This window comes from Chrysemys picta, chromosome 9, assembly GCF_011386835.1.
Source record: "Chrysemys picta bellii isolate R12L10 chromosome 9, ASM1138683v2, whole genome shotgun sequence".
In the NCBI taxonomy this organism is placed as follows: domain Eukaryota; kingdom Metazoa; phylum Chordata; order Testudines; family Emydidae; genus Chrysemys; species Chrysemys picta.
The window spans coordinates 48,582,724-48,610,392 of record NC_088799.1 but is presented as its reverse complement, the minus strand read 5'-3'; the positions used below and the strand labels follow the sequence as shown (position 1 = coordinate 48,610,392).

The following is a 27,669-nucleotide window of genomic DNA, read 5'->3' as shown; positions in this document are numbered from 1 at the left end:
GGGATCATCAACAAGGGGAGTGTTTCTAGTGGGCTCCTGCACAGACTGGTTCGCAAGTCAATGTTATTCAAATTTTTATCAGTGATCTAGAAGAAAATATAAAATTGCTATTGATAAAATTTGAAGACAACACAAAGATTGATAATTGGTAAATAATGATGAGGACAGGTCATTTATATAGACTGTTTGGTATACTGGATGCATTCAAATAACACACATTTTAATATAGCCAAATTCAAGAATAAAGAATGCCAGACAAATTTACAGGGTTGGATACTGTATCCTGGGAAGCAGTTCTTCTGAAAAGGACTTAGCAGCCATAGTAGATAACCAATTGAACATGAGTTCCCAGTGCAATGAGTGGGCAAAGGGGTAGTGTGATCCTTTGATGTATAAGCAGGGGAATAACGAGTATGAGTGGGGAGGTGATATTATTTCTGTGTATGGCAGTGGAGAGACTGTGACCAGTTCTGGTGCTCACACTTCAAATGTAGGACAACTGGTGAGGATTAAAAAAGAGCCACATGAATGATCCAAGGACTGGAAAACATGTTTTTTAATAGTTAGAGACTTAAGGATCTTAGGCAAAATTCTGAAAAACAGGAACCTAAAGTTGGGCTGCTAAGTCCATATTTAGAGAAAACATGATGCAGCACTTCCAGCTCCTTATGTGAAAGGAGGAAACACCATCACTATCCACTTAGACTCCTTGGGAGTTGATGGGTGGACACAGCAGGAACCACCACTACCCAGACTAGCTTTCAATGTCTCTCTTCTCTCCTTTTCTTCCAGTCCGAAGCTTTGTCCTGCTGACTAAAGCTTTGACAGAGAAAGGAATGAGAGATCCCTTTGGCATTAGACTGGCCTTTGATTGGGAGTACAGGGCACTAGACAAAGCCATGCACAGGGATTTTTTGGAACGAGAGATTATACTAGCATAAAAACTAATATTCTTACCTGCTGCAAACTGAGAATCAGTGTCTTCGCACATTGGATTTTATCAATTTGCCTTGTTTTACTCAATGTTTCCTTAATGATATCGCCATAGTCATTGTAGTACTGTGAGAAAAGGGGGAAAATAAACTTTTAAAGGCAGAATTTATTATTTAGTATAACTTTCATGCTTTTCATAATAAAAATGGTTTACTTGTAATTCCTGTTTTGAGAAGGCAGTAGTTTCAATAAAGCCCTGCTCTTGAATCCATGTGACAGATATGCAATGACCCGATATGTAAATTCAGACTCATCAGTGGCTGGGACCCACCTACCCAGTGATGAGGTCAGCAATTGCTTTAACTGTCAGTTCTTTTTTTAAAAATGGAATGAAAAATATAAATCAAAAATACTGCCTACTCTGCTTGGAAGGTAGTTTGAAGGTGATTGTCAAATTCAAAGAAAAAGTACTACAGGTAAGTCAGTGTTCTTTACTTAAAAATTAGGTTTTAAGAGATCTCATTCTTAGAAATAAAATAGGACTATATTAGGCAGCCCAAAATTGATTACACATGTATCCAAAGAATGAAGTATCAACAGAAATAATAGAAATGATTTTATATTTTAAATAAGGAGCTAACGGATGGCATGATACCTCTATTATAAACAAACCTCAATAAACCCTTGTAGATGGGGTGGTTGGGCTACTTTTCTCCCATTATTACTGTTATTATTTATCATTTATTTATATTGGACATACGGAGTGCTTTCTAAACACGCCGAAAAATGGTTCTCGCTCTAAGGAGCTCATAATCTATAAAGAGGCAAGTAGAATAGGGTAACAGGAACAGGAACAAAAATAGACAAATCATATACAATTAATATAAAAGTCACCTTGATTCACAGTAGCAGAGCAGAACTGGATCTTTAAGAGGGATTTAAATATGGGCAGGCTAGGGGCCATGCAAATGAGCTCTGGAAGGTCATACCAGGCACAGGGGACAGACTAATAGAAGAAACAGAGGTGATTGTGAGATGCTGACCAACAGGTGCACAAGCCTGGGAACGCTGTTGGAGAGGAATGGACAGGGATCGATGTAATGGTTGACAAAGGAGGATATGCAAGGAGGGACAGTGTCATCTAGAGTTTTAAGGTGGTGAAAGAAGTTTACATTTGAGGCAACAGTAGAAGGGGAACCAAGGCTGTGGGAGGAACTTCCAGGTTAAGTAGGACACCTTATCAGATGGTGACTCTGACTAATACCTCTGAGGGCACATAGTGCAGGTAGGGTATCGCAAAGTATTTGTGAAGACAGGCCAAGCAAGTCACCAGCAGCCACTGAACACCAGTGCAAAGGAGCATCAAAGTATGGGTCTGGGCCATACAATACAAATGCGAGCTTGTGACAGGGCTGGCTTTACCAGTGATATCACATAGTGGTCGGGTCCCTGGGTCACAACTGTCCCCCGTCTTTAGCTTCTGCTGTGGTGGGTGCTCTGACATAGTGTTGGTTTCCCTTCTGGTAGATAGTAACTCAGTCCTCTGGCCAGATGACACTTGATGTCCATGCCTTTCTGGGGTAACAAAATCTAACATCCCCCAAAAAGGAGTTTCTGGACCAACTCTGGGCCCCTGAAGACCTCACACACTAACTGCAGGGCTTATGGTGTCTTTATTCATCTTATCTCAAGGGGATTTATACCATCTTCACTAGTCTCCCAAACAATCCAACACAGGATAGAGAGAAATATTTCTTAATCCTTAAGGACAAGCTATTCCCTCTTCTGGTGCCTAAGGTAGCTACTGCCACTTGTGGACCCCCTTTTCCTGCAGCTAGGACTCCTCTTGTACCCTCACCCAGGAGCTCTCAGGATAAGGCTATCCTTCCCTGTTATCCTCCCCCTTTCTTTGCTGTCTGGCTCTCTTTTAAACTCCTCCTCCAGCTGGAGCAGGCTTTGCAGGTGTGGTGGGGCGGGGCCACTTGAGCCCCAAAACTGTTTCTTAACTCCTCTTCTATCCCAGTGTAAGGTTTATATACCCCATCACAGGGCCATTATTGGCTACCTTGTTTACCTACACTACCACAGTGACCAACTATGTAGGCTGTGGCACTGGAAATATTTCATGTAAAGTGTTAAATAATATTGGGTCATCTCTGTGCCTACTATCCAACTTCATCCCAGGCAAAAGGAGGAAGTAACTGGGTCTGGTCTGTGCAAAACTGAAGCATGAATGGGGCAGGTGATTCTTGTAGTTGGTGGAGCCTTGTTGAAAGTTATAGTTGGGAAATTGGAGATGCCCCATCATATGTTGGTGTGAAAGTAACAGGTAAAATGGAAGTAAGACTAGCCAGTATGCAACTATAAAAGAACACAGGGTGAAAACCGGGCTGGAAGTTAAAAGTTCTTCCTAGATCTTGTCAGCAAGAGCTGAGGACTGACAATTCACCATTCTACCAAGAGGCAGAACTCCCTCCCCCCCGCCACACACACACACAGAAAGGCATCTCTGTACCTTGCACACCCACCAGTTCATGTAGAGTCCAAGGATGGAATCCAAGAGGAAGAAAGCCATGCATCTAGTACTTGAGACCAGTATGTGGGAGAACCACCAAACTGAGCCACACATAAGGGAGCAGCCCATCCTACATCTGCACTCTGATTTTGTACTGGGGACCACAACTAAATGGAGTATTACCCCAAACCTCAATTATAAAAGCCTCACTGGAATAACATGTAAGGTTTTACAGCTTAATGTCCACCTAAGAATATTTTAAGACACTTCAGGCGAAATCCCCCACTGCAGTCAATAGCAAAACTCCTACTGACATCAATGTGGTCAAAATTTCACCTGCACATTCTAAAATTTTAACCTAAAAACCCCATTTGCAGGAGAAAAGAGACATTTTTATGCTTTAACTCTTATACTATAAAATGTAACTTCCAGAGTAATCGCTGAATAATACATTACTCAAGTAATATATTAAAAATTAAGTTAAGAAACTTTTGCCTAAATTTCTTTTTCTTTCTGTAAATGACAAATGAGTGCCTGTAACTGAATGAAAGGTGAAATCCCCCATAATCTGCTTCTGGATTGATTTTGTAGTGTGATGTACGAACTATGTAATTGTACTCCATTGTGAGCTATCTTTTTGGTTATTTGCTCTTAATGAGTAATAATTAACATAGAATTTAGTTTATTACGTGGATGGAGTCCTGAACCCTCTTTCTTGAACTATACTGGATGATGGTTAAGTCAGGCTTTTTCTGTAGAAATGTCAGTCTTCTGATAAAACTTTTCCAAATTATTTATTAAGACTTGGTTCAGTTTGGGTTCCAAGTGACTAATAACCCGTATAGTCCTGTATGTGGCATTTCTCTGGTGGTTTCTTATAGCTACTCGACCTGCAGATAGATTATCTAGTTGTGATAACAGAAAGTCAGATGTTCCATGTTGGTTTGATCTAATTATGGTCTGATACGGGAAGGAAGGTGGATTTCCAGTCAAGAGCAGAGAGCCTAGGATTGTGACAGGTGTATTAGAGATTTGGCAAGAGCCCAATTAACACAAAGTCAAAAGGTGACTTACTGGCAATTAGTGTTAGATTAGAATATTTTGTCCACAGAATATTCTATGTTCTATATATTCTATTACATAGTTCAGACAAGCATGAGATCAATACAGGTCATGCCTGGCCTATGAAACAATCACCACGCCACATGTCCACAGATCAGGAGAATGGATGATCCGGTAGTTGGAAACTGCAGGCATTACTGAACCATCTAGAAGTCACTAGGTATCCCTCATGTTGACCTCATACCCAGCTAGGTTTGCACTTGGTGTGGCTCAGTCATGCCTCCACTGCCACTACCAGCGCTACCATGGCTACACTGTTATTTATACTCATGCCAGCTTGATGAGAGCTAGTACGAGTATGTGTACATGAGCAGGAGAATCACTTCCCTAGCTTGTATTGTAGCATCTTTTAAAGAACTATTTATATGAACAATCTCCTTTAGGTCACACTTGCCAAAAACTGTGTCCAAGGAGGCAAACAAACCATATCTGTAAAGCTTTGAGAAGATATGCAGAGCACCATGTGGGCACTGTGCAAATCTCCATAGATAATGAATTTTATCATTTGGCTAGAGTGTCAGACAGGTGTGACCCTAACAGCATCCCAATGCAAGAGGGCAGAGGGCTCACTGGTAAGTGGTAGTGAGTTTCAACGGGACTGACCAGTTCAGTGCACCCACTCACTAATGTCATAACCTGTATCTAAAAAAGTGTCATGTAAGATATCAATAGAAAGTGACAACATACTGATCATTAATGTTATTGCCTGGTGTATGAATGGAAGAGAAATTCAAAATTACAAACATATTGGGAATTATGTTCTTAAAGTGTGTTCGACAGGCTGTGGTGAAGTTGCCTCATCATAGATAAAGGAATGTAGTTCTGCCACCTGGAAGATATTTCCAGGGTACATTAAGAAACAGTGGGAATGCAATTTGTATAAAAGGTAAACAGACCCATCAAGGCAACAGGAGGAGGAGAAAACCACTCGGCATCATGTCAGGGGGGAGGAGATTGCAGGAAACAGATCAATTTGCATTTTAGCAAACAACAGCCGGGGAAGAAATGTGCATGAAACTTCCTTCATCAGGAAACTCCATGTCATCTTCCTCACAGCTTGAATTAACTTTACTTTGGGGTAGGGGTGGGGCAGTAACCTTCAGAAGAATCCATTTCAAATGTTCACTGTACTATAAAAGAGAGGCACAAAGTTATCTTTCACCTACAAAGACAAAGGAATCAAGCACTTTGAAGATCCTGACCAGAAGGGTTGACAGCCATCTTGCTGGAAGGCAGATTGGTAAGGAAACTATCTTGAACAGAGGGTTTGGCTTGTTGTATTTAGTCTTAGCCGTCAGAAAGCATTTTTCACTTTTATTTGCTTTCAACCATTTCTAACTATATCCTTTTAGACTTGAACTCAATGAAAATCCTCATCTTCTTTTATTAATAAACTTGTTTTATATTTAATCTAAACCAAGCCACTGCTGATAAATTTTCTTAGGGCCCAGAGACCATAAGAAAAGCTGTTGAAATTTTCACTGTCTCAATCTTTCTTAGATAGAATTTTAGGGCTCTATCTACATATATGGAATGCCACTGTCTGCTAAGATTCTGGGAATTAGGACAAAACCTAGGAATATACATTCCTAGTTAATAAGAAAGGGAAAGAGAACCTGGAGGAAGACACATTTCTGAAGTACATCACATCTGATTAAAAACATAAATGGGCAAGAGCAGGAAAAGGCTGCTGATTCACCCACTCTAAGGCCAGACTACGACTCTGCCAGATCAGGTGCCAGCTCATGCTAATGCCCTTAGGTCTCACTGAACACTGACAAATGCTTAGCTGGAAACCAGTCTGGCTCATCTCTGTGTTAGTATTGTTAAAATAGGAATAAGATTTATAAAAATGCATTTAGCGTTTCGACTTTATGAAATGCTTGCGAGTTGCTGAATGCATTAATCTCGCTTATAAAACCTGTATCTCATATTATAAGGTAATATTTAAGTGTTTGCTCTGTAAAAATAAAAGTGTTTGCTCTGAAACTGGAAACCCCCGCAGTCAGGAGAGAAGCATTACCAAGTGTGATATACTAGTTTACCACAAAAGGTGTCATTTCCTGCCCAATAAAAGAAGGCCTATAGACACCATTGTGGAACATCAGTGTCCAAAAGACTTTGTTGATTGCTCCCCCCCGCTCAATGCCCATGAAGAGAGATGTGCAGGTAGACATGTCCCATCACAACTTGAACTCTGGGAGAAGGGAATACAAATCTCTGCCATGAAAAATGTGTCATAGACCATGAAATCTGGTCTTTTGTGTACTTTTACCCTATACTATAGGGATTTCACGGGGGGAGACCAGCATTTCTCAAACTGAGGGTCCCAACCCAAAAAAGGATTGTGTGTGTGTGTGTGGGGGGGGGGGGGTTGCATGGTTATTGCAGAAGATCACGGTATTGCCACCCTTACTTCTGTGCTGCCTTCAGGGCTGTGTGGCCGGAGAGTGGTGGCAGCTGACCAGGTGCCCAGCTCTCAAGGCGGCACCCCACCAGTAGCAGTGCAGCAATACCATACTATGCCACCCTTCCTTCTGCGCTGATGCCTTCAGAGTTGGGTCAGGACTCTTAGTTACAACACTGTGAAATTTCAGATTTAAATATCTGAAATCATTAAATTTATGATTTTTAACATCCTATGACCCTGAAATTGGCCAAAATGGACCATGAATTTGGTAGGGCCATAGGTATAGTGCTTGAGGAGTTCACACTTGATACTTGAAGAAATCTAAGTACAGAACTCACAACCAGTTTGCGGTTTGTGCCCTGGTTAGTAACAGTCTGCCCTGAGGTTCATACTCACATTTGTGAGCCACTCCAGACAGCCTGACATAGACATAGGTCAAATTTTTCAAAAATAGGGGCCTCAAGTTAGACTCTAAAGCGTAAAATTCTCAAAAGTGCCTAAGTGTCTTTCAGGAGGACGCAGGTTCCTAAAATGACTTAGGTGCTTCTGAAATGGGATTTATGTTATTGGTATAAAAAGTCACTTGTTAGGCAAACTCAAATGCCATGAACAGAGGCAGCTAACAGAAAGGTTTCAGAGGGAGTATAGACAGGGAATGTGAGAGCCTTTCATTCCAGGTTTAGGTCTACACACGATTTCAAGATGGTCAGCAATGGAAAAGTGGTGGTGACCTATAATTGATGTGCCATGTTTTCTTTCCTGCCTGAAGCCAGAAGGGACTTCCTGAGCAAAAAGTGCAAGCCAGTGGCTATGCTGGAGGAAAAGCTTCTTGGATTGAAGAGGCAAGTAGAGACGCTACTGAGAATCAGAGATGCTGAGGAGTTCCTAGACAGCCAGGTTTGAGAGAGTACCCTACGTTCAAGGAAGAAGGGAGCTGGTCAGTAAAGAGTTAGAAAGAGAGGAAATCAGAGAGGACCCCTCACAGTTCGTAACCAGAGGCAAGAGGTCATGGCAGCATTCTTCAAAGTTGGAGACAGATGAGGATAGGTACATTGTGGCCACCAGAGATAAGAGGACCAGGAGGAATTCCACACAGCAAGAAGATTCCAATTGATACTAGGTCCTCAATATGAAAACCATGGAAGTTACCTCTCCTGAGCCATTTGGTACAAAGCATACCAGTTGGGTACACTTGTAGATGGTAGGTTGGCCCAACCTGTAAAAAAAGCAAAGTTGCACACAACAGAGTTCTCCAACTGTCCAGGGAAGACAGACAATCTTTGCTGGGGATTCACTACTGAAGAATCGAAAGAATATTCGGCGAAAGACAAGCAGACAGCAGGACAGTGTGCTGTCTTCTCATAGCCAAGACATGAGATGTCACTCTGCGATTAAATAGACTTCTGAAGTTGACAAGTGAGGATCCACTGGTGATGGTTCTTATCAGCACTAATAAGACTGCCTTGTGGGATATCTCACAGATAGTTGATGACTTCAGGGATTTTGGACGTGTGCTGAAGAAGAATAATGTCCAAGTAATCTTCTCTGAGATCCCTCCTGTCCCATGACTGAAGAGAACCACTGGGCAGGTAAGTGGTGGAAGGTTTTGGTTTTGTGGAGCAATGGTCCACTTTCTGTGGGGAGAAATCGTTTGGATGGCCTCCACCTCAGTAGAAGGGGACCGAGTCTCCTCAGGGACAGGCTGGCTAAAGTAGTCACACGTGTGGTAAACTAATAATAAAAGGGGAGGATAATTCTTTAATTGCCTAGGAGCCCGGGTAACAAACAAGAGGAATTGGAATTGCTCATTTATTAGCATAAGTTCAACCTAGTCAGTATTACAGAAATCTGATAGAAAGACTTGCATGACTGGAATGTTAAAATCACTGGTTATGTTTTATTTAGGAAAGATTGAGTGAGCAAACTGGGAGGGGAAGTAGCACTCTGTCAAAAATGGCATTTTCTGTTTCCAAGTCACTGATAATTCAGAAGAAAATTATCTTGAATACTTATCAATCGATGTTCTAACATAAAGCACAAGATGGGGTATCAGTTAGTGTCGGCTACAGAACACCAAATCAGGCTAGGGAACAGGATAACTGGCTCCTTATGCACCTATCTATAATGTGTAGGGAAAAAAGCTGCGTCATTATGGGGGACTTCAATCTGATTGACACACTCTGAAGGTCTCGTGCTGCCAGTATTAAAACTTCCTTGGTATTTCTACATGTGATAGATACCTATTTCCTATTTTAAAAAGTATTTCAACCAACATGGGGGAATTCTATATTAGTTTTAGTCTTGATAGATAAAAAGGAACTAATCACAGAACTGAAAATTAACGGTAGCTTGGGTACCTTAAGTATCATGATCTGATTATATTTTTAGTGTGGAAACAGAATAAAGTCCAGATCAGTTTTTATATATATATGTGTGTGTGTGTGTGTGTGTGTGTGTGTGTGTGTGTGTGTGTATATATATATATATATATATACACACACACACACACACACACACATATATACACACACACACACACACACACACACACACTTGGTGCTTTAACAGGGCCAATTTCACAAAGCTGAAAACAATTATGAGCCAAATCAGTTGGGAGGAAGAATTTAATCAGAAAAATGTGAATCACAATTGGGAATTGTTTTAGAACACTTTACTAGATGCCCACAAAGTCGGAATGCCATATTAGTTAAAAATATAAATCTGATCTACAGGGGAAGTGAAGGAAGCTGTAAACGCCCCCCCAAAATCATAACAAATGGAAGAAAGGGAAAATTGATAGGGGAGGGTGGCCCTGCTCTTTCCGGCCAGCCAGAGCGCCGAGGGGAGGGCGGTGAGCCCATCCGGGGCCCCGCTCTCCCCGACCGGCTGGAGTGCCGGGAGGAAGGCGGAGAACCTGGCCGCGACCCCGCTCTCCCCGGCCGGCAAGAGCGCCGGGGGAGGGCGGCCCTGCTCTTCCCGGCCAGCCGGAGCACCGAGGGGAGGGCGGTGAGCCCAGCCGTGGCCCCACTCTCCCTGGCCGGCCGGAGCGCCGGGAGGAGGGCGGAGAGCCTGGCCCCAGCCCCGCTCTCCCCGGCCGGTCAGAGCACCGGGGGAGGGCGGCGAGCCCGGCCGCGGCCCCGCTCTCCCCGGGTGAGCGCCGCCTCCCTCCAGGTGCCGCCCCAAGCATATGCTTGGAGGGCTGGTGCCTGGAGCCGGCCCTGGTAATGAGTATAATTCATAAGCTAGAAACGGTAGAAAATCAATAAGGGAAGCAAAGGGACACAAAGAGAAACTTATGGCCAGCAGAGTTACTGACATTAAGAACTTTTTTTAGGTATACTAGGAACAAAAAGAATCCTGACAATAGTGTTGATGCATTACTAGATGGAAATGGTAGAATTATCAATAATAATACCGAAAAGGCGAAAGAATTCAATAAATATTTCCATTCTGTTTAGGTTAACAAAGAGAAGGATAAGGGGTGACTTGATTACAGTCTGTATGTACCCACATAGGGAATAAATAATAATGGCTCTTCAGTCTAGAAGAGAAAGGTATAACACAGTCCAATGGCCGGAAGTTGAAGCTAGACAAATTCAACTGGAAATATAGCAAACAATTTTAACAGTGAACGCAATTAACTTTTGGAACAATTTATCAAGGGTCATGGTGAATTCTCCACCACTGACAAATTTTTAAATCAATCTTGGATATTTTTCTAAAAGATTTCCTCTAGGAATTATACTGGGGAAGTTTTATTGTCTGTGTTTTACAGGAGGTCTATCTAAATCAAGGGTAGGCAAAATACAGCCCGGGGACTGCATCCAGCCCTCCAGACGTTTTAATCCGGCCCTCTAGCTCTTGCTGGGGAGCGGGGTCCGGGGTTTGCCCTGCTCCGGCGCTCTAGCCGGGGAACGGGATCATGAGCATTCATGGCCCGTCATACAATTTCCATACCCAGATGTGGCCCTCGGGCCAGAAAGTTTGCCCAGCCCTGGACTAGATGATCACAACGGCTCCTTCTGGCTTTAGAATCTATGAATTTATGGAAAGTCACAAACACTTTTGAAAATGTTATCCTTAGTCCATATATAAGTGTCTGCAAGAGGAATTTTCAAAAATACCGAAATGAGAAGCCCCAGTGACCTTAAGATACTTTAGCCTCTTATTTCTGAAAATTTTAGTCAGGATCTCTAAAGCTGTGGTAGCTAGAGCTCAAGGGCAGCGGGGCGGGGGAGCAAAGCGGGTTTAAAACAAGTTTAAGGTTTTATGGAAGAGGTACAGGTCTCTGAAGGATTTTTTGTTTGCTGTGTTTTAAGCAGAGCGGCTCTATGAAACCTAGAAATAAGAGGACAGTATTACACAGAAAACCCACAAATGTTTCCTATCTGTGACTGTAAACGAGGACTGTTAATTAGGTTGAGAGCAAGCATATAAACAGTAAATATCCACTGCTTTAGGCAGGGCCGGCTCCAGGCACCAGCCCACCAAGCTTGTGCTTGGGGCGGCACCTGGAGGGAGGCGGCGCAGTGCTCCGGCCACCAGGGAGAGTGGAGCTGCAGTGGGCTCTCCGCCCTCCCCCCGGCGCTCTGGCCGCCGGGGAGAGCGGAGCCCCGGCCGGGCTCTCCGTCCTCCGCTCTGGCCGCCGAAGAGAGCGGCGGGCTCGCCGCCCGCCCCCCGGCGCTCCAGCCGGGCTCGCCGCCCTCCCCTGCCACGCTGGGGGGGGGGTGGGGGGGGAGCGGCGGGAGGCTTTTTTGCCTTGGGCAGCAAAAAAGCCAGAGCCGGCCCTGGCTTTAGGTACTTTGGGAAATATTTAAAAACACACAACTTAAACAGCAATAAAAGGAGCTGCCTATTTTCACCTACAAAGCCAGAGTTATTCATCCAACAAAGAGTCAGAGTATCCACCCTCCCTCCTAAAGTTGCAGTTCTTTCACAGTGTCCACCAAAAGTGACAAGCAAAAAACCCGCCAGAATTCTCCCATCAACCTAATGCTGTCTACATCAGGGGTTAGGCTGGTTTAATAGCGTCGCACAGGAATGTGGATTCTTCATATCCCTGAGTGACAAAGTTTTACAGACCTAGTTTCCTAGTGTAGACCAGGTCTGAATCTTTAAAGAACTCTAAGCTGGATTCTGGCTACTCTTATAAGTTGCTACTTACTTATTATGACTAAAGGTCCCAAAATCTGGAGATTTTATGAAGAAAGTGAAATGATTCAACTGGTCTATTTCATAAATATGCACTGCTTCATTTGTATATTTCGTCTCTCTAGTTTTAAGGATTATTTTTTAATTTACTACTCCTGCTCCTCAATTGTTCTGCTACCATAATAGCCAGGCTATCATAAAAGTCCATACAATATATAATATTAGGAAGCACTTAGGGAAAATTAAGCAGAAAAACAAGCTGAAGTTAACCACCTGGCTCTATGATTTCAAAAATATATTTGCTGCAACGTGATCACAGAGCTTTTTGCATCTCAGTAATCAATTAAAATCAGACTGGAAACAGCACTCAAGAATATGCAACAGGAAAGAAAACAGCACTGGTAGAGAGAGGAACAGAATGGCCTAATATTTTAAGACTTTTCCAGCTACAATTTCTGTGCTCATTTAGGAGGAGGAGAAGATAAAAATATAGAATCATACCTTCATATAGTGTTTGAAGATATCTGCTGCTGCATGCATGTCTACAATATCATAGATAATAAGTTTGCTAAAGGCTGCCAGAAGGTTCCTTCTTTTATGTAAAGCCTCTATTTTGTTAGCTTCATCTTCTTCATCTCCCTCTAAATACAGTAAAGAAAATATTTATTAACATCTGCTGTTTTCTAAGGGAACACAAAACCCTATTATTTTTGTTTAATAAAATCAACAGTTTTTGTAAAATTAAACTCGCCAAAAATATATCTAGCGTACTTTCAGGAGAAACTAAAACCAAAAAGAGTGAAACTCAAGCTGTTTTTTTGTTAACGATCTTGGCAAGTGAACAATTCGCAGATGCTTCTTTAATCTGGTTGCATTGAACCTATGCATTTCACATATGAACAATCAGAAATAACAATCACATTGCAGAATGATTTTTGCAACAAAATCTTTAGGAGATGCTTTGATTTGACATTCCTGGCACTCCAAAATAGGAACAAATAATAGAAGAGAAATGTCAATTGATTATGAGAAACATTATGAGAAACGAAACAAAATGCAACACAAGCAAACCATCTGTGAATGAAAATAACAAGATATAATAATCAAACACGTGAAAATAACAGACCAGGACATAATAAATGAGATTCCACCAATTTGGTAAAAAAGTATGTTAGTTGCAAATATTGAGAACAGTGATCACTTCACCGTAGAGTGAATTCAACCAGATGAAAAAAACACAATTGGTATATAAAAGGGGGCATTTACCTTTTGTAACACCTGTTCTCTAACTATATTGCCTCTACTGAACCAGCTACTTGGGCACAGAACCTTTTCAAACAGTAGTGATGGGCAGGGTCATGTGCATGTCCCTCAAGCCCTGGTTGCTCTGGGCCAAGGGTATGAATAGGACCCCACCAATGTTCCTCTAATTCCCTCTGCCTTCAACTCAAGTTGCAGTTGCGCCCTGAAGAAGAGAAGGCTTGAAGGGTCAGAGTTGCTTTGTGGAGGCAGTACTGCTGCCTAAGCTTGCCAACCTAGCAAGGAGGGGTTTAACCTAGGTTCAAAGGGGGCAGGTGACAAAAGTCCACAGGTAAGTATAAAAAATGATGACCTTAACAAAGGATTAGATGTGAGATATCTTGATTTTGGTAAGGCTTTTGACTCAGTCCCACATGACATACTCATAAGCAAACTAGGGAAATGTGGTCTAGATGAAATTATTATAAGGTGGGTGCATGACTGGCTGAAGGACCATATTCAAAGAGTAGTTATCAATAATTCACTGTGAAACTGGGACACGCAGGAGTCAGTCCTGGGTCCAGTACTATGCAATATTTTCATTAATGACTTGGATAATGGAATGGAGAGTATCCTTATAAAATTTCAGATGGCACCATGCTGGGAGGGGTTGTAAGCACTTTGGAGGCCAGGATTAGAATTCAAAACAACCTTGACAAATTGGAGAATTGGTCTGAATTCAACAATTCAATATAGACAAGTGCAAAGTACTACATATCGGAAGAAAAAGTAAATGCACAATTACAAAATGGAGAATAACTGGCTATGTGGAAGTACTGCTGAAAAGGATCTGGGGTTTCTAGTGGATCACAAATTGAATACGAGTCAACAATGTGATGTAGTTACAAAAAAGACTAATATCATTCTGGGGTATATTAACAGGAGTGTGGTATGTAAGTCACGGGAGGGAACTGTCCCACATTCGTTGGCACTAGTAAGGCCTCAGCTAGAGTACTTGAGAAGGGCAAGAAGGGCAGAACCTCTGATCTCAACAGGTTCTTCTGAGAGGGATCCATGGATAGGGATTGGAGGAGGGGATTGAGAGGAGGAATAATTTTGAATTCTATTGGATACTTGTGAATAATTTCTAAAATTACTTGTCTGTGGTAATAGATGTTTAGAAGTTAGATGCAGATGGTCTCCAAATGGAATGAGACTAGATTAAAATTGGATCACAACTCTCAGGCATTATGTCAAACTTAGGACCTAAGGCCTGGCACAGTAGATTGTGAAGATAATTGGTTCACCTCCTGTTTGTGGTTTGGTTTGTGGTTTAAAGCTCCATCTCTTTTGCTTAGAAGACTGTTGAGGATGATATTGTTGATGATAATATTGTCTCCTTTGGGTAATGTATGAGGAAGAGGAAGATGATTAATTCTGTTGTGTTGGTACCTGAAAACTGATATTCCAGGTCTCTTCCTGGACTGCTGATAAATGCCCAAGAGTCTAGTGCTGTACCTGCTCCTTCATTTTTCCAGAAACTCATCTGTTCTGGAACTGAACAATCCTTTTCCCTAAAGGGGAGATCATCTACCTTGGAGTTGGTTTCAGAGAAAGCCTGAAGATCTAAGCCAAACATACCTTCCAATGGAAATTGCAGAAGTTACAATTCTAACTGCAGAACCTGAAGAATCAAACAATGCTCTCGGGGCAGGTTTCACAACTTAATGTCCCTCTGGCATATGTGAGTTTTCTCTGTTTATTTTGGAGAGATTTGGTGAACACTGACATTTTCCCCCAAAGATAATAATGGTAGTGTGTCACTATAGCTTGGTAATTTATTACCCTTAAACCTAAAATAGAGGAAGAGAGACTTTTCTCCCCAGTAAATCCAGACTTATTTGAAGAAATAGAATGCACCTGTCCATTTTTAGATCTTTGTACAGCCACCTCTACAACCAAAGACTTCATGGCTGGATGTGGGGAAATATGAGAAATTGTCTTGGAGCATGTGGTACAATTTGTCTGCCTTTTTAGACATCACCTGAACAGAATCTGTACTTGACCAGATTAAATTTTGCAGGTTGTAGAAAACCATCTAACCCAGGCAGTGAAACTCTATCAGAAGAGCAAAGACCAAGGATGTCAAAGACTGGGTATATGAATTCTCCGCTATTGAGGTGGTTGGTAATTTGCGAGTAGTTGCCATTCCTTCCATTAACTCATGAAAAGCAACAGAATTTTCAGATGGAGAGGATGCAGAAGTCACCCTCACATTTTCATCAGGAGATGCAGGATTGTCAAATTCAGGATCTGTCTCCTGATATTTTTGCACAACAATCTGCTCCTTTACTATGGTAGGAGATCACTCTCTCCTTATGTTTCATACACAGATCAGATATCTTCATATCTGAAAAGAGATACAGAGAGCAGAAGGCACGGTTGTGAGGCACAAGTATTAGCTACACTTTAATGAAGTTTTTCTGAAAGTGAATACTACATAGCACAGCTGTTGGGAAGAGCAAAATTGGTATTAGGAGTAGAACAAGTAAATAATATTTAGCTATAATATAGCACTTTACATCTTCAAAGCACTGTTCAAACAACAGTTGTTAACTAGAACATGACACCTGGATGCTGAAAAGCAATACTATCTGATCTGTCCTCTTTCACAGTTAAAGGAAATGCTTTGTTCCTTCCACAGGAAGAAAGGAACATAGACAGACAGGGAAGAAGGACAGCTTCATCTTTAAATCCTTTCTTAAAATTCACCTCTATTGTGATGCCTGCGAAACATTAAATGGCGAGGCTCTGATGTGCTGTGACTGCTGTTTATTACACTAATTGTAATCGTCTCACCTTGTGCTCTCCTTGCTAGCTGCTTCTTGCACCACCTGTTATCTCTCACCATGTGAACTATTTAGGGAAGGGACCACTTTTTCATAGATTTATTGAGTTTATAGCCAAGAAAGGACCATCTAGTCCGACCTTCTTTAAATCAAAGGCCATTAAATTTCACCCTGGATTGAGCCTAATAACTTATGTTTGACTAAAGTGCATCTTCCAGAAAGGTATCTGGTCTTGAACATAGATGCATTAAAAAAAATTACAACAATGAAGGAAGAATGCTATTACAGGTGTATGCCATGGCAATTTATACTTTCCCCCATCCTCTGAATGAAAATGCTCTATGAAATTTCATTTTATAACATTGTTATCTGTTGTAAAGGTGTGCAGGACTACTGATCATGTACCAACATTTATCTCCAAAGAAAGCAAGAGGCAAAAACAAGAACTTCATATGATACATTTAGGTGCACAGATTTGTATTTTTTCCTGACAGTCCTGTGTGTCAGGTGAGAGAGGACAAGTACAAAATGTGATGGCTAAACATACATACCCATGCTCTGGTTCTCATCATCTTGGTCAATGAAGACATGGTCCATCACAAAGCTAAGGAGTTCAGACTGGAGCCCAGAGTCTGGATTGAACACCAAAGGTTGAAGACCCTCTCTACCTCCAGTCATCAGCTGATGGCTAAAAATCATCAAGAGATCACAGAGCAGCATGAAAGCCTGAAACACAAAGTTACTGCATTCAGTTAACCCATAAGGGTCAAGATAATTTTAAAATATAAATATGCTGTTTATATAATTTCTAGACATTTTCCCACCACTAAGTGGTAATTGCCCTTCTGTAACAATGCAGAGTTGTGATAGTTTGATACTCTTGGGTCCATGCTTTGTGAAGGAGATCACAGGGAACTTCTATAACTCTTAAGTTTTACACCTTTGACTTCTGACAGGATACTGTTTGCCAGCTTTCCAGTGGCATAAGGTGGACCCCCACTACCTTGAACTGCCAGTTCTTTGTTACTGAAACAAACAAATTAGAATTGGAAAAAGGAAAATGAGAGTTAACAAAACTTCCAACACTGAGATGAGTGGTGGGTTAGTGAGTGAAGATCTAACTGTTGTTTATCTTACAAGAACAAAAGATCAAAAGTGCCCAGTTTTCCTTGAAATCCATGGAAGATGCACATGCTCATTTGCAGAGATGAGTAGGCACCGGGTAATTATCTCTTCTGCAGAGATACATACTGTGACAGATCCGTACTCTGTGTGACAGACCCAGACCAGTGGGGTACAGGAGTCTGGAAGAGGGCAAATATACTGGTCACTGGATGAGTAGTTTTCTGTTCCCTGAGTGACCAGAGCAGGGGCTGCACTACAGTAATCAGGAACCTGCTAGAACCAGTTAAGGCAGGCAGGCTAATTAGGACACCTGGAGCCATTTAAGAAGAAGCTGCTAGAATCAATTAAGACAGGCTAATCAGGGCACCTGGGTTTTAAAAGGAGCTCACTTCAGTTTGTGGTGCTTGTGAGGAGCTGGGAGCAAGAGGCGCAAGGAGCTGAGAGTGAGAGGGTGAGGGTGTGCTGCTGGAGCACTGAGGAGCACAAGCGTTATCAGACACCAGGAGGAAGGTCCTGTGGTGAGAATAAGGAAGGTGTTTGTAGGAGGCTATGGGGAAGTAGCCCAGGGAGTTGTAGCTGTCATGCAGCTGTTACAGGAGGCACTATAGACAGCTGGAATCCACAGGGCCCTGGGCTGGAACCTGGAGTAGAGGGTGGGCCCGGGTTCCCCCCAAACCTCCCAATTGACCTGGACTGTGGGTTCTTCCAGAGGGGAAGGTTTCTGGGCTGTTCCCCAACCCACATGGTGAATCTCTGAGGCAAGAAAATCCGCCAATAAGCGCAGGGTCCACCAAGATAGAGGAGGAACTTTGTCACATCTGACACTCTATAGCTCCCGGAGGATTTCAGTAAAATATGCAACAGTGAAGTAACCATAATAATACCTAGATTTTCATCCATAGTTCTTAAAGTGTTTGCAACAAAGGCAAGTATTATTTTACAGACGGGGAAACTGTGGTACACAGAGTTGAAATGACTTGCTCGGGATCACCCAGCAGGCAGTGAGTCCAAGTCACTTGAGTTCCATACTAGAGTTCTATCCACTAGACTGCACTGCCCCCCTAAAGTTAAGATGCTACAACAGGGGAAACCGGAGATAAAAGATAGAATGTACGTTGGTGTGATGTTGCACCCCATAATGCTTTATAGGAATATGCTTATGAGTGTAAATATGATATAACTGGAATATGTTTTATGCTAGATATGCCATGTAACATATTTCTGCAAAGGTTATTTATGATCTACTAAATATATTCATCCTATTTGTATGCGTGTATTATTTTTGTATTTGAAGTTATGAATATTGGCTATGTACTTGTTTGATTTTAAGTAGCCTCAGTGAGGCATTTGGTCAGCTTCTTGAGAAAAAACTATTCTCAGTAAGTGCCCAATCAAGAAACACTTAAGCTAACAATGGACCTTGATAAGACACCAATCCACATCTGAGCTTTCCTGGGAACTCCTGTAGAAAACGGAGTCATGCATGGAGATGTGATTTGCCCATGTGACACCAAAACTCCATATTGTAGCTGGATTCTACACAGGGGGAGAGAGGGGTTTCCACCCACAAAAGAGAGACTATATATGCCCCTGAAAACCACTCCATTTGGTCTTCAGCTGGCACAAAAGATAGCCTCTCCACCCAAGGAGATGTCTGAAAGAAACTGGAACATAGGACAGTAACTACAGGGGTGTGAGGGATTGCTGGACCTAGACTAGGAGGAAGTCTAGTCTGTAAAAGAGGCTTATTATAACATCTCTGAGGGTGAGATTTACCTGCATTTAGTTTTTACTGTATTAGGCTTAGACTTGCATGTTTTATTTTATTTTGCTTGGTAATTTATTTTGTTCTGTCTGTTATTACTTGGAACCACTTAAATCCTACTTTTTATATTTTATAAAATCACTTTTTACTTATTAATTAACCCAGACTAAGTATTAATACCGGGGGGGGGGGGGGGGCCAACAGCTGTGCATATCTCTCTGTCAGTGTTATAGAGGGCGAACAATTTATGAGTTTACCCTGCATAAGCTTTATACAGGGTAAAATGGATTTATTTGGGGTTTGGACCCCATTGGGAGCTGGGCATCTGAGAGCTGGAGACAGGAGCACTTCTTAAGCTGTTTTCAGTTAAGCTTGCAGCTTGTGGAGAATGTGGTTCAGACTTGGATCTGTGTTTGCAGCAGGCAAGCATGTCTGGCTCAAACAAGGCAAGGTACTGAAGTCCCAAGCTGGCAGGGAAAACGGGCTCAGAGGTAGTCTAGGGACATCAGGTGGCAGTCCTAAAGAGGTTTCTGTGATCCAACCCGTCACAATTGGTTCAAAGAATTACATCAAAACTAAAATAATGAGAGGGATAAGTTGCCTCTAAAAAAATTAGGTAGAAAAACTAGAATGACACCCAAAATGAAATAAATTATGAGGGAATGGATGAGTTAAGGCACTAGTTTGGGAAAAGGATAAAAAAAAAAAAAAAACACTGCTAACTAAGCAAATCCTTGATTCTTGCTGTAAGCCTGAGTCTCAGCCATAATTCTTTGTAATAGATATCTATGTTGTTGCCCTAAATCTTCTAGATAAAAACTGTTTGAAGTTGGCTGCAGAAGATGACAGTTCTAGAACAAAACTGAACTTCACATGTTCTTGAATATGCCGGCTTGCCAATGATATATGCATTTACTGCTTTTTTAGGCACTGATTCCCTGGAACAAAAGGAGGGGAGGTTAGTTATTAGTAAGGCTGTGATTCTGTCACTGATTCCGTGACTTTCCGCGACCTCCGTGAATACTACAGCTGCAGCAGCCAGTGTGGCTGACCCTGGGGCCAGCTGCTCGGGCACTCCACGGCCAGTCGCTGCTGGAGCGGCCATGGGGCCAGCCGCACCGGCTGCTGCTGTAATGTCCCTGAGCAGCTGGCCCCGGAAGGCACCCACGAAGCAGTCCCAGGGAGTGCCCCAGCAGCAGTGGTCCTGGGAGTGGCCAGAACAGAGGCCCCACGGAGCACCCAGCATCAGTTCCAAGGGTGGCCCCGGGGACCACCTGAGCAGCAGCAGTCCCAGGGGTCATCGGGAGAGTGGTCCCCTGGGGTCTCAGAGTAGTGGGCCACCAGGGGCAATCAGCCCCCACCGCTGGAGCAGGGGCCCCCCAGAACAGTGGGGCCCAGGAGTAGAGATTTAGTCATGGATATTTTTAGTAAAAGTCATGGAGAAGTCATGGGCTGTGAATTTTTTATTTCTCGTGACCTGTCCATGACTTTTACTAAAAATACCATGACTAAATCTTATCCTCAGTTATCGGTGTCAGGAGCACAGCTGGCTCCCAGCTTCATCACTAGGCAACCCAGCAAGCTCAGCTGAGCACAATGAGCCTTCTCCAAATGACCATGCTTCCTGATGGGGCAGAAGAGCTTGCGGCCCACTACATGAGCCTTGAAGTGGCAGCAGTAGCTCAGTGCGTACCACACCCCCAGCTGTGCTTGTGCCTTCCTCCTGCCTCCAGCCCTTGTTCCAGCTTTCACCCCAGCTCCAGTCTAGTCTTTGGCTCCCAGTCCTTCTCCTGACTCTGGTTCTCACCCTTGGCTTGGCTCCTCAACCCTGATTCTGGCTTCACTCTCTGCTGATATCTGGCTCCTAGATGGACGCTCAACACTATTCCAAACTGCCACTGCAACCACCAAATAAGGTCCCACTCCACCCTAAGAAGGCCGCCCACACCCTGGCAGCTTACAGTTTGAACAGTCCACAAGGACCAGAAGTAGGGAGAGTCACACTTTGAGAACAGAATGCAGTCCTTCAGGCTCAGGTATACAGGCCAGGATGGTGCCCGTGAGCTCCCAGCCCTCACACCTGCTACCTGAGAGCCCAAGGTCCCCTATCTGATAATTTCATTGGAGACTGTCCCAATTCTGGGTTTTTTCAAATTAATGTCACCTGCTCTTCACACTTTGACTGCTATCATACCCCACAGACTGTTCCTAAGCAGGACTTGTGATTAGCCTGCTTACCAGAGAGGCCCTAGTATAGGCCTCCCACTATTGGAGGCGTCTAACCCTCTTCTTGAGTATTTTTGATGACCCTAACAGAGAGCGCACTGCAGAAGCTGCACTCCAAGCCCTCTGACATAGGTTCCAGCCTATCGGCAGATAGGCAGCCATGTTTCAATGCTTGGCAGCCAATCCCTGCTGGGATGAGGTCGTGCAACAAAATCACTTCCAGCAAGGACTCAATGATCCTTTTAAAGATGAATTACCTCAGGTAGAACCCCCATGTACCTTAGGGGGCCCTGATCAAGCTGTGCATTAGGATTGAAAACTGGCTAACGGAACAAGAGCACGAAAAAAGTGCAGCCCCTGACCCTCATCAAACTGGACCTTTCTGTCATATGAAACTCTGGGTAATCCAATGGACCCCAAGATGATGCAGGTCGATCAAGTACCGGTGCTTGGCTCTAGGATTCTGTTTGTACTGCGAGGAATCCAAGCATTTTGCAGCATGGTGCTGAGCCAAGAATCAAAATCCCTCCAGGTTGGGAAATGCCAAAACACAATCCCGGGGAGGGGGGAAAGAGGGGGCCCGGGGCTGGGTCAGTGTTTCACATCACGTCACAGTAAGCCACTCTGCTGCCACTTTGCTGGAATCTTGAGAATCCCTAACCAGCACATCACTCGTCTTCCCCTCCCCTCTAGCACTCCGTGATGCCTGACCTGATTGGAGGCATTTGTTGATTCAGGCACATCTGGTGACTGTGTCAACCAAGAAATTGTCAAAAATCATCTGATTCCTACCTCCCACAAAGATTCTACTCAGTTTGTTGAGACCAATGAAGGGTCACCCCTCTCTTTAGGGCCCATCATGTATGAGATGGTGCCCACAGAGATTACCACCAGTAGCAGCCACCAGGAAATCATGTAGTTCCGGGTGGTCCATGCCCTGCATTTACCAGTTGTTGTTGGTGCCCTGTGGCTCATTGCCCGTGAATCCCTAATTTGCTGGCAATCAAGGACAGTGCTATTCTGCTCCCTGCAGTGCCAATGAGAATGCTGCCTGAGCCTCTGTCCTCATTTGACCACACTCTATGGTGTGCTCCAACCCCCAAGACTCCCAGAGACACAAACAGTGGGCCCAACCACACCTAAGATTCCTGTCAAATACCTGGAGTTCCCCAAGGTGTTCAACACACAGAAGATGGACACCCTACCACTGCACCACAGTTATAACTACCTTATCAAACTCCATCTGGGGAGTGGAGGTTCTCTTTGGAGGCATTTACACTCTCTCTGAGCCAGACCTACAGGCCTTTCTGGAATTACCTAGAGGAAAACCTATGGAAGAAATTTATTTGTCACTCCACCTTCCTAGCTGGCACGGTCCATCTATAAAGACAACATTCTCATCTTTTCTGAAAAATCAAGAGCTCCATGACCGTCATGTACATATTCTAGATTGGCTTTGCTACACAATCAACTCTATGCCAAGCCTGTGAAGTGTGAATTTGACAAGGAGACGGTGTAGTTCTTGGGTTACATCATCTCTCCAGCAGGGCTTGCCATGGATCCCTGCTAGGTAGTGGCAATCACATTGGAAGGCACCCTCAAATGTGTGTGGGACACACAGATTCCTGGGTTTTGCAAATTTTGATAGGCGATTCATTAAGGGGTTTTCCAGTCTGGTTGTGTCCTTAATGTCCCTCCTCAAGGAGGAGGGCCAGATTCACCTGGTCCACTGCCACACAGGCTGCATTCGATCACCTGAAAAGACCCTTCACATCCACCCCCATTTGACCCACTCAGGCCTTAATCATTGAAACTGATGCCTCAGATTTTGCAATAGGTGCAGTTCATTCCCAATTTGCAGTTTCCCACCAGCTACTTCACCTCTGCACCATTTTCTCCTGGAAATTGATCCCCATGGAGAAAAACTATGACATATGAGACAAGGAACTCCTGGCCATGTGGGCTGTCTTCGAGGAGTGGCATTACCTCCTTGAAAGTGCCCACACTCCTGTCCAAGATTTGACTGAACACAAAAAATTAGAATACTTACAGACAGCCTGATGGTTAAACAAACGCTAGATCTGCTGTGCATTTTTTCTATCCAGATTCAATTTTATAGTCACCTACACCCAGGGACTAAAATTGGGAAGGCAGATGCCCTTGTCCCACAAGAACGAACACTACAAAGTAGAGGAGAAAGCTCTGATCACCATTATTAAACCCTCCCATTTCATGAGAGGGACAAGGCAAAGGTCATCTAATGACCATCATCTGTTCCTCACTGACCCATCTGTGGCACCAATCTGCCAGTCCCTGGAAAACCCCAGTGCCTCCCTGGGGTCAAGCTTTCAACTACAGCAAGCCTCCCTCTACCATAGGGATCACCATTACACTCCTGAAGGAGACCCCCAACTCAAATATTGAGATTGTGCCATGACTTTCCCATGTCAGGATATTTTGACTAGTTTAAGAATCTGATTTCCAGGTATTTCATAGAATCATAGAATATCAGAGTTGGAAGGGACCTCAAGAGGTCATCTAGTCCAACCCCCTGCTCAAAGCAGGACCAATTCCCAGCTAAATCATCCCAGCCAGGGCTTTGTCAAGCCGGGCCTTAAAAACCTCCAAGGAAGGAGACTCCACCACCTCCCTAGGTAACGCATTCCAGTGTTTCACCACCCTTCTAGTGAAATAGTTTTTCCTGATATCCAACCTGGACCTCCCCCACTGCAACTTGAGACCATTGCTCCTTGTTCTGTCATCTGCCACCACTGAGAACAGCCGAGCTCCATCCTCTTTGGAACCCCCCTTCAAGTAGTTGAAGGCTGCTATCAAATCTCCCCTCATTCTTCTCTTCTGGAGACTAAACAATCCCAGTTCCCTCAGCCTCTCCTCATAAGTCATGTGCTCCAGACCCCTAATCATTTTTGTTTCCCTCCGCTGGACTCTTTCCAATTTTTCCACATCCTTCTTGTAGTGTGGGGCCCAAAACTGGACACAGTATTCCAGATGAGGCCTCACCAATGTCGAATAAAGGGGAACGATCACATTCCTCGATCTGCTGGCAATGCCCCTACTTATACAGCCCAAAATGCCGTTAGCCTTCTTGGCAACAAGAGCACACTGTTGACTCATATCCAGCTTCTCATCCACTGTGACCCCTAGGTCCTTTTCTGCAGAACTGCTACCTAGCCATTCGGTCCCTAGTCTGTAGCAGTGCATGGGATTCTTCCGTCCTAAGTGCAGGACTCTGCGCTTGTCCTTGTTGAACCTCATCAGGTTTTTTTCGGCCCAATCCTCTAATTTGTCTAGGTCCCTCTGTATCCGATCCCTACCCTCTAGTGTATCTACCACGCCTCCTAGTTTAGTGTCATCTGCAAACTTGCTGAGAGTGCAGTCCACACCATCCTCCAGATCATTAATAAAGATATTAAACAAAACCGGCCCCAGGACCGACCCTTGGGGCACTCCGCTTGAAACCGGCTGCCAACTAGACATGGAGCCATTGATCACTACCCGTTGAGCCCGACGATCTAGCCAGCTTTCTATCCACCTTACAGTCCATTCATCCAGCCCATACTTCTTTAACTTGGCGGCAAGAATACTGTGGGAGACCGTATCAAAAGCTTTGCTAAAGTCAAGGAATAACGCATCCACTGCTTTCCCCTCATCCACAGAGCCAGTTATCTCATCATAGAAGGGAATTAGGTTAGTCAGGCACGACTTCCCCTTCGTGAATCCATGCTGACTGTTCCTGATCACTTTCCTCTCCTCTAAATGTTTCATAATTGATTCCTTGAGGACCTGCTCCATGATTTTTCCAGGGACTGAGGTGAGGCTGACTGGCCTGTAGTTCCCCAGATCCTCCTTCTTCCCTTTTTTTAAAGATGGGCACTACATTAGTGATTACATTTCTGATGCCAAACTAATGAAAAGACATCAAGGACTATGTTAGGATGTGTGATCTCTGTACCCACAATGAAAAACAGCACATGAGACCACTGGGCCTTCTCTTGCCCCTTCACGTGCCTCCACGCCCATGGTCCACCCTCTCAATGGACTTCATTGTGGAGTTGCCCCACTCCCAAAAGCACTTGGTGGTCCTGACAATTGTGGACCTCCTGACAAAAATGGCCCATTTCATCCCTACCGTATCCTTCAATCAGGCCATGAAATGGCACAGCTCTTTTTGGAACATGTCTTCTGGCGTGCCATGACACGATCAGAACACATCATTTCTGATTGGGGCGCCCAATTTGTCTCCTGGTTCTGACAGGAATTCCTCTGTCTTCTTGGCACCAAACTCCTCATCTCAATTGTCTACCACCTTCAGACTGACAGCCAGACCAAAAGGGTCAACCAAACAATGGAACTGGGTGGGATGTCTGTGACCCTGCTGTTTCTTGAATTTTTACCAAGATGATTGGATTCCCCCAGTATGCCTAGCCAAATTTGCTTATAATAATACAATCCAGGCCTCCACCCAGCAAAGCCCATTCTTTACATATTTTGATTTTCTCCCTCATTTTCAGCCTGAACTATCAGAAGGCCCCTTCTGTTTTGGCAGCCATGGACTTGGTCCTCCATCTTCAACAAATTCATCAGAGCTTACAGAGCATTTGGTTGCTGCCAAGGAGTCTTCTAAGACCGATACCAATCACCACTGTCATATTGCCCTGGATTTAAATGTAGGTAATAAGGTCTGGCTTCCAGCCCAGAATTTAAAGTCATCCCATTCCTCTGCCAAGCTCAACTACAATTATCTCCAGCCTTTTCAGACCACCCAGAAAATAAATCCAGTGATCTTCAAACTCCAGCTCCTGGAGATCCTCAAGAGCCACCCCATCTTTCATTTCTCCCATCTAAAACCAATCAACAATCTCTTTCCCAATCAGATGGATCCACCACAATCACCCATAATGGTCCCAGGCAGGAAAAGTATGAGGTTCATCAAATCTTTGATTCCTGATGGATCAGGGTAAGCTCCAATACCTAGTGGACTGGAAGGGGTACAGGCTGGAGAAGCAATCCTGGGAGATCACAGAAAACATCCACACCCCTTTTCTTTCTGTTATAGAAATTTCATTAGCGAAACTCCAACGAACGAAGACCAGGGCCCCTAGAAGGTCCTCTTAAAAAAAGGGGCAGTCAGGAGCACAGCTGGCTCCCTGACTGATCGCTAGGCAAAGCAGCAAGCCCAGCGGGCCCAATGAGCCTTCTCCAAATGGCCTTGCTTCCTGATTGGGCAGGGGAGCCAGCAGCCTTACAGCGACAGCAGCATAGTGGCTGCTCTGGGCATACCACACCCAGAGCTAGGCTTTCCCTGGTCCTGCCTCCAGCCCTTGTTCCAGTCCAACCCCCTATCCTCTCCAGTCTAGTCTTTGGGTATGTGTACATTACAAAATTAGGTCGATTTTATAGAAGTTGATTTTATACAGTCAATTGCATATGTCCACACTAAGCGCATTAAGTCGGCGGAGTGCGTCCTCACTACCGTGGCTAGCATTGATTTATGGAGTGGTGCACTGTGGGTAGCTATCCCACAGTTCCTGCAGTCTCCACCACCCACTGGAATTCTTGGTTAAGCTCCCAATGTCTAATGGGGCAAAAACATTGTCGCGGGTCGTTTTGGGCACATGTCATCAGTCACCCCTCCCTCTGTGAAAGCAACGGCAGACAATCATTTTGCGCCTTTTTTCCTGGGTTACCTGTGCAGATGCCATATCACGGCAAGCATGGAGCCCGCTCAGCTCACTGTCACCGCTGCTGTTGTGGTCAAGTCTACTGTGGGGGCTGCTGTGAGCCAAGTAGCCAATGCAATCATTGACATTCTGTTATCAAGGGTAGTGACTCTGGGAAATGTGTGGGCCACTTTAGATGCATCATATTCCTGTCCTTTGTCGCTGGTGAAGAAGTCTTGCAGCCGTACATTCCAGTCCGGTCGGCGCTGTAACACCCCATAGCACTTCTGTGGTTGACACACATAACAGCTCCAGGACTCTTGCTCTTTTGCCTTGGCCAAGGTACCTTGCCCTACCCAGACCTCCAACCATTCAACACAGAAGCACCTGCAGCAGCTGGCATTGCTACACAGCAGCAGCTCCGTGCCTTCGCAGCAGATGGTGCAGTAGGACTGCTAACCGTCGTCATCCACCACTTCCGCTGCAACTTTGCTCTCCTGCTCCCCAGAGAAGAGCTCGGGGGATTCGTACTGGTCCTCCCGGGTGCTGCTGGCAGCAGATGTTGCAGTAGGACTGCGCCTTAACAATAGGAGGTGGGGGAACCCCTGCCAGGTCGTAACAGGTGCGAATGCACGAGGTGATCCAGCGGAAGA

General features: G+C 44.1%; 1 protein-coding gene across 8 annotated transcripts in view; it reads right to left on the bottom strand.

The window, feature by feature from the left end:
* Positions 1-27,669, bottom strand: part of STAG1 (STAG1 cohesin complex component) — a 391,540-nt gene that overhangs the window by 38,690 nt on the left and 325,181 nt on the right. For all 8 annotated transcript variants that reach the window (XM_065557025.1, XM_065557022.1, XM_065557021.1 and 5 more), the window contains 3 exons: positions 16,771-16,945; positions 12,633-12,772; positions 958-1,059 (listed from right to left, as the gene is read on the bottom strand). In XM_065557025.1, coding sequence (XP_065413097.1) covers positions 958-1,059; positions 12,633-12,772; positions 16,771-16,945 — 417 coding nt within the window. The remainder of the gene's footprint in view (positions 1-957; positions 1,060-12,632; positions 12,773-16,770; positions 16,946-27,669) is intronic.